The 8139-nt window shown below is 38.7% G+C and overlaps 1 protein-coding gene across 4 annotated transcripts in view; it reads left to right on the forward strand.

Annotated features, from left to right (window-relative positions):
* Nucleotides 1-7345, forward strand: part of EOGT (EGF domain specific O-linked N-acetylglucosamine transferase) — a 32318-nt gene extending 24973 nt beyond the window's left edge. For all 4 annotated transcript variants that reach the window (XM_045529661.1, XM_045529660.1, XM_045529662.1 and 1 more), the window contains 4 exons: nucleotides 162-223; nucleotides 2537-2656; nucleotides 4522-4624; nucleotides 5184-7345. In XM_045529661.1, the coding sequence (XP_045385617.1) occupies nucleotides 162-223; nucleotides 2537-2656; nucleotides 4522-4624; nucleotides 5184-5330 (432 nt within the window). In that variant the 3' untranslated portion in view covers nucleotides 5331-7345. The remainder of the gene's footprint in view (nucleotides 1-161; nucleotides 224-2536; nucleotides 2657-4521; nucleotides 4625-5183) is intronic.
* Nucleotides 7346-8139: the final 794 nt, after the last annotated feature.

The following is an 8139-nucleotide window of genomic DNA, read 5'->3' on the forward strand; positions in this document are numbered from 1 at the left end:
ATTTGAACCCAATTAGGGTTCAAAACAATTGACCTGAAGGGTATTAATGGCTGAAAAATATTATATGCAAAAGGGAAGAAATTTTAGGACTCATAAAGGAAAGTTAAAACAGAAGAGAAGGAAGGAAAAGAAATTCTAAATGTTTCTCTTTTTTTTCCCAGCTTGTAAACGCACTGAAAACAGTATCTATGTTTGAAGTCCAGATTGTTGATTACAAGTACAAGTAAGTAATGATTCTTGGGCAGACACTGTTGACTTTTGCTTGGATGAGTTTATGGAGGACAGAAAGCATTTTTCCAGTGGGAGCCAGTGGCGCCTGTAGACCCAGAAGGGACAAGCAGACAGCATCAATGACTGAAGTGTGCAGGTGTGGGCCCCACGCACAGGGGGTAGTTGCTATTCAGTTTTCTGGGACCTGAGGTTGTGAAACTATCTTATTTTTCAAGAGAAGTGTTGAATCCAGATTTTCCTTTGAAATTTCTGATGTTCTTAAAAGTTGGCAACGAGTTTTAAATTTTAAAAAATGTTACTGGCCTAATTTGCCCTGCTAGCTGCCAGGTTTCAACTTCTGACCTAAAATTATTTCTATAGGAATAATTTGAGGGTCATAGAATAACATGAGATTTTTTTAGAAGTCTTATCAAATATTTACATTTCTTTTAAAATTCTGATACAACTAAAAGGCTTAGAAAAGCAGAACATGTCTATTAGTCACTATCTAGCTAATTCCTGTTCCTGGAATTACGTGTTCCTGGTAAAAGTAGTACATGTTCCTTGTTTAAAAAGTCAAGCAGTATAGAAAGGATCAAAAGGAAAAGTGAAAACATTGTTCTCCACCCTCACCCACCCACAATCACAGTCCTGTTTTCCAAATTTACCATTATGCATAGTTTCTTTTTCTTTTTTAGAGTATACATATCCTAGCACATGAGTATCTAATATAGACGCACTTACTGCAGAGAATATAAGCTTGGGAGCTTTGCACCTCATTCATCAGACATTAGTTCATTTATACGAGGACTCTTTATTTATTGGGGACGTAACCGTGAGCTGGTCACCAGGCTTGGCAGTGGCAATCCAATTGTGGAGGATGATGGGGCTCTTGTCTTGAGGACCCCAGACTCTGAATGCAGGTAAACAGTGATCGTTAGGACAGCTGCCATTTGAGACTTACGATTGTGCTTTACTTGCCTTATCTCATCGCCTGCTTTCAACAGTCCTCTGAGGTTGGCAAAGCTATTCCCATTTTACGTGTTATACCTTGCTGTGCTGACTACCCTCATTGTCACAGGAAAAGTGGGAGCCAAAGTGGGGCCCGACATCAGCCTGAAAGAACCGGGACGGGCACCCCGGAGGCCGTGTCACTGACTGGCTTTTAAGGATATGTAGGAGTTTCCAGATGAAGCAAGAATGACGTAAATTCGTGCCTTGTCAATCTAAGGGCGTGTTAGTAACATGTTAGCATGGGGGATTTGTGAGTCTAATATACTACGCAGGCAGATCGCACAAATGGCAACTCTGGGCGTGTGTTCACCTGGGCGAATGGCCATCTGGTTCACTCTGCATCACTTCACATTCCTGGGGAAACTAAGGCACATGTTCCTGGTGCCACACACACACACACACACACACACACACACACACAGAGCTGTTGTCTTCCTTTTCCTATGAGGGGTTTTTGTTGTTAGCTGATAGAAGAGGGAATTCACCTTTCCTTCTTAGATCCAACATGATCTTGATCACTTATTTTTCTTTACTTTGAGTAAAGTAGGGCTGGGAGATCTCATTCCATTCCATTTATTGAGAGTGTCACCCTTATGCCAGCGTTTCTTCCTAGCCGCACTTCAGTGAACTGTTTTGGGACTGATTTTTGGTTCAGAGTTTGCACATCTGTCAGTGTCTCAGATTTAAAGAACATTTGTGCCATCCGAACATGCATACAAGTGTGGATTATTCTGTTGCAAAGGTAGAATAATGTCCTGGTGGTATCTCAGATCATTGTAGGTGTACTCAGGTAGCATTGAATAATTGAAATCGCACAAGGAGAAATTTATTTTCTTTTTCAAAAAAATCCTTCTATTATGTTTAGGAAGTAGGTTTTAGTTTGGTGCCACCATGTCACAACATCTCTTTAACACTTGCTAATTACCCTTTTTCATGAAGAGAGAGCAGGGCTCAGGCTCAGAACATTGTCTTGCAGTATCTACCTAGATTTGGATACTTTGTAGTTTGATTATATCTATTTTTACAGTTTGGTTGATAACGTGTGTTACTAGTTTTAGATTTAAGGCAGCTATTAAAGTTTCCTTTAAAAATAGATGTACTTTAGCCTAAAATGGCAGATGAGCTTTCGTAGAAAAACATGTTACATTATTAAGAAAATAAGTTATTAATTACTACAGTGTGCTTGAAATTGGCAAAAAGCATAAAACAGGAAATACACTTGTATAAATATTGTTACCTTGAATCATGAGCTAACTCAACCTAATACTTATTTCTTCTCCCGTCTCTCTTGTGTTGTTCTATGTGATCACAGAGAACTTGGCTTTTTAGATCAACTGAGGATCACACACAACACAGACATATTTATTGGAATGCACGGAGCTGGTCTTACCCATTTACTTTTCCTTCCAGACTGGGCTGCTGTATTCGAACTGTAAGTGTTGGGGGCCAAGTTTTACACTGAGGCAGCTACTAATGCTTTTTATGCATGCCAAGACTTTCATTCCGAGCATCAAAAGGCTTAATATTTAATCATTAGAGAGAAGTCATATCACATAGGCATTTGGAAAGAAAAAAGACCTAGAGCTAAAAATGTAAAGTCTGCAGCCTGCCTTTGCACTTAGTAAGCAAACTACCTCTTCCTCTTACCATCCCCAGCACGATAGGGAAGATATGAATCTTTGCTTCTCTCTACTCTGAGTTCGTTCTCAAGTGCCTTTCAAACTGTGAGCATCTCCCTGCAATCAGTATAATTATTGTGTTTAAAGAGAACCTATATATATTGTGTACAACATAGCTCTAAAACACAAGCCAACCACTTCACCTAGTGCTCACTGATGCCATACACAGGGAAACTGAGGTCCATGCATGTAAATGATCTGCCCAGGGCACGCTTCTAACTTAGTGGCTGGTTATGAAGACGTGGCCTTCCCTCCCTTAATAATTTTACTCTTGACACCATGCCCCATCTTAGTGGTTTTTGTTTGTTTGTATTTTTGAGACAGGGTCTTGTTCTATCACTCCAGCTAGAGTGCAATGGTGTCATCATAGCTCACTGCAGCCTCAAACTCCTGGGCTTAAGTGATCCTCCTGCCTCAGCCTCCCAAGTAGCTGGGACTATAGGCATGCACCACCATGCCTGCCTAATTTTTCTGTTTTTGGAGAGACAGAGTCTCGCTCTGCTCCCCAGGCTGGTCTCAAACTTGTAGCCTCAATAATCTTCCTGCCTCGACCTCCCAAAGTGCTAGGATTACCGGTGTGAGCCACCATGCCTGGCCTCCCACTTTAGTTCTTGACATACTAATAGCAATTACCTGATTTTTCCCTTGTGTCTAAGTATCTGGATTCTATGGTTTCATTTTAAAAAATAACTTGACTCAGTATTTAAATAGGAGGCTATTTAGGATAAAAGTTGTCATGAATTTCCAACTCTCTGGAGACACTTAAAAAATACATACAGTATATGTTAGAGAAATATCCAGATAAGTGTGGGATTCTGTCTCCATTCATTTCTCCTGGAGAGAGGGGTGGAGGAAGAATGGAAGGAAAGAGGGAGGAAGGGAGAGTACTATAACTGAGAAAGCCCAGGCCTCGGAGTCCAATAGACCTGGGTTCAATTTTATTTCCTTCGCCAACTAGGTATATGACCTTGGCAGTATTACCTGCCCCCAGTCCATTAACATACGTGTGAAGACAAGGTGTTATGAGGTAATATCAAGTTCATAGCAAGTAGACCCTATTGAATAAAGTCAATCCCCTTCATTCCTTGATCCTGTTCTGTTGTTAAAAAGCTAAGGTCAGCCGGGCGCGGTGGTTCATGCCTGTAATCCGAGCACTCTGGGAGGCTGAGGCGGGTGGATTGTTCGAGCTCAGGAGTTTGAGACCAGCCTGAGCAAGAGCAAGACCCCGTCTCTACTAAAAATAGAAAGAAATTATACGGACAGCTAAAAATATATAGAAAAAATTAGCCAGGCATGGTGGTGCATGCCTGTAGTCCCAGCTACTCGGGAGGCTGAGGCAGAAGGATCGCTTGATCCCAGGAGTTTGAGGCTGCTGTGAGCTAGGCTGACACCACGGCACTCTAGCCCTGGGCAACAGAGCGAGAGTTTGTCTCAAAAAAACAAAGCTAAGGTCATTTAGTTCAGAGAATATTTTTAAATTCTCTTTCTCCGTCTTGTTTACTGTGTATACAACCTTTTGCGAGGACACATTTGGGAGGTGCCTTTTCCCCCAGAGAATTGTTGATGGGGCAGAAAGCCCGGACAAAAGCCTCACGTTGCGACACGCTTGTGTCTGTAGGTACAACTGTGAAGACGAACGCTGTTACCTAGACTTGGCCAGGCTGAGAGGCATCCACTACATCACTTGGCAAAGGCAGAACAAAGTCTTTCCTCAGGATAAGGTAAATTTCAATCACAAAACTCACCTTGTTTCATTTTTAATGTGTTTGAAGTGTCTAATTATTAATATGAAAAACAATCATTGAACTTCAAAGATAAACTGCTCTTTTCTGGAATAGTGAGTTGTATTTTATATTTGCAAACTGCAGAAAAAGGGAAATTAAGCACTGTATGTCTTTCATGTTGTTAAGACACCTTTGTGAAATTTGGGCCTAGAAAGATCTATTAGATTATATATAACAGGGATCAACAAACTATAGCCCCGTGGGGCAAATCCGGCCTACCACCTGCTTTGTAAACAAAGGACAGTCCTGCTTATCTGTCTATGCATTGTTTGTGGCAGCTTGTGCCCTTCAGTGACAGAGTTGAGTAACTGTGACCAAGACCTTAGAGTCAGCAGAGCTGAAAATATTTATTATTTCACCCTTAACAGAAAAAGTTTGCTGACCTCTTATGTAGAGCATAAATTAGTTGCCTTAGCCAAAGAAAATAACTTTCTTCCTACAGAGAAAACCATATCCTCAGTGAGTTATGGATTTGTGTTTTGGTTTGTGTGTTCAGGGCCACCATCCAACTCTGGGGGAACACCCGAAGTTCACCAACTACTCTTTCGATGTAGAAGAATTTATGTACCTTGTCCTTCAGGCTGCAGACCACGTGTTGCAACACCCAAAGTGGCCATTTAAGAAGAAACGTGATGAGTTGTAAATGTGTTGAGTCTGTTTGCAAAAAGAGAGTGTTCAAACATCCCAACACCCAGACTCATGATTAAGTCAGTAAACAACCTGTTATTTTCCTAGTCCCAAATCACCTTTTCTATACCAAAACACACCTTCAGGGTATTGTTACGTGTTTTATAGTATTTAAGTGTTAAGTGGTTTTTTTGTAATATTGCTATTTATCGGTAGCAATAATAAATTTGCACTGAAAGCTTTACTTTTTATAGTTCAAAAATCAGGCATGGGCTAACTGGTGTCGTTAAGCTTTCTTCTTAGGGCTACCAAAGTTTTCAACTTTCTCAGCTTTAGAATTTGTAAATGTTTCTGTAAAATATCATGTGATTGTAATTCCAGAGTAATTCCAAACAATTCACCTTGTTTATGATATATTTGGGTAAATTTTTACAATGGCTCTTTTATTTGCCATAATCTGTTTATAACACTTTGTACAGTAGGAAAGGAAAACATGCACAGCATACATACAATTGTGATTCTCAGTACCAAGTCTAGGACCGTGTTATAGATCAGAGTTTAGTCAGCTCCAGGTTATGGGCATCAGGAAGCTGAATAAATCATGCCACTGGGTTAATTTACATTCATATATTTCATATTCAAATCATGTTTCCCCAAAATGGTAACAACTACATGTGATAAAAACAAATTAGAAAGTTCTGTTTTGCATACCTCTTGCTGGTTTGCACTGATTCCTTCTTAGTCATGGAGAGCATTTATGTTGAATTTATATATGAAATAGTGGTTTCCATTATGTAACTAGTTGTAACTGCATGTACTTGTGGGTATGCGTCTACCTCTATGAGCATGAAAGCATTCCAGTTTGTGATTTCACAAACTTCAAATTAGCCTCATGAAGAGAATTTTTCCCTGTAAAACAGTAAGGCAAAAATAAATAAAGACATGAATTATCCAATCAAAATTTTAAAAAGCCTTATGAAAAAGATGCCAGTGATTAAAAAAAATATCTGGCATGTAGTCCCACTCTTTGATTGGGAGTCATTTCTTACTGTTTATGAACTTTCAATTTAGCAGTCAGAAACCATGGATTTATTTTACTGCAAAATGTGAAATTTACATTTTATTAACACTTGAGTAGTCTAATTTTTTTTTCTTTTTTTTTCTGCCCTTGGGCTCAGGTTCACAGGTCTTCCCTGGAGAGGGGTGTTGAGTAGTCTAATTTAGAGACTAGTTAACTTCTATTTGTTTAAAGTAAGGGGTTATCAAATTACAGCAGAGCTAAAGAATCTTTTTTTTTTCTTTTACATTTTAGAGTTGTAAAAAAAAAAGAATATACAATGGGGAAGTGACATGCAAAACAAAATGTTTATATCTGGACTTTTACAGGAAAAGTTTTCTGACCTCTGCTTTAAAGGATTATGAACAGTCTTCTAGAATTTAGGAATATTTATTCAAATATCTGTAAAGAAAAGTCACTGTGGCAATAGCTTTGATTTGGATCTTAAAATTGTATAAAAAGAATTACAACATATTATGAATTTTTAAATGACAGGTATTCTTACTGTTCTTTTCGCAAAATGCTGAGTAACCGCTGGGAAAATGTTGTGAAAGGAATTATAAAGGCTGTGTTGCACTTTGAGTCAGCCAAGTATAAACATCTGAGAAAATTGTCTGAAAAAAAAGTTTCAACATTTATCTTCTTACCTCATTTTAAGAAGTGTGTGGAAATGTGATTCTACAGACTAGTGAGAATTTCAGAAATTTGAGAACAACTCATAATAAAACTATTATATTTGAATATTTTGCATTTAAAGAGAGAATACATTTTATATAAACAAGAAAGTACATTTGACATTTTAATTATGGAATTAACTTTTATCAGACTTTTTGTGTGAATAAAAGAAGGTCTTCAAATTGTTATAAAATTTAACATGTAAAGACTGCTCTGTTTATTAAGTCTTTGAAAGAGATGTATTTCATTGTACATTTTGGTTATGGCTTTGGAATAAATCTTTTTATATTTTATTTGAATATAGAGCCATTTTAAATGTTTTCTGTGTCTGAATGTTATATGCTTGCTTTTTTGGGCCATCTGGTAGGTCTGAGATTATAAAAACTAAGTAGCTTCCTGATGAAGAATTCAGTTTAAGCAAAAAGTATAGCTTATATTTAATTATTAGCAGTTTATTCTGTGATACTTTCACAAATACTGCATTGTATAATCCTTACCAAAATGACATAAGAATATGGTTCCTGTTTTTCATGTGACTCAGATGCTGTTTAATGGACCTCCCTAAAAATCACAGGCCTTCTGATTCCACGTTCCTATTTTCCCATTCATTCATTCACTTGCTAATTCAATAAATAGTGAGTAAGGACTATGTACCAGTTCCTATTCTAAGTCCTGGGAATGCAGCAACAAAAAGAATAGCCAAAAGTCTGTGCCTTCGTGGAGCTTACACTGTAGTGAAGGAGCAGACACTGAATAACATAAATAAATAAAATATAGTGTGCCAGATGCACACATGCTATGGAGAAAACTAAAGTAGGAACAGGGGTGTAGAGTCTGGGATGAGGTGGAGTGCTGCACACTTAAGTGAGTCAGGGAAGTTCTCACTGAGTCAAGACTGGAAGGAGGTGAGGGAGGAAGCTATGCAGATAACTGGGCAAAAAGCATTCCAGGAAGCCAGAAGAGCTTGTGCAAAGGCCCTGAGGCAGGAGCGTGCCTGGTGTGTCTGAGGAACAGCAAGGAAACCAGTGCAGGTGGTGTGATCAAAGGCCAGGGAAGTAGGAAGCGCGGTCACGGAGATAATAGGACAGGGATG

The sequence above is a fragment of the Lemur catta genome, chromosome 18 (genome assembly GCF_020740605.2).
Source record: "Lemur catta isolate mLemCat1 chromosome 18, mLemCat1.pri, whole genome shotgun sequence".
NCBI lineage: Eukaryota > Metazoa > Chordata > Mammalia > Primates > Lemuridae > Lemur > Lemur catta.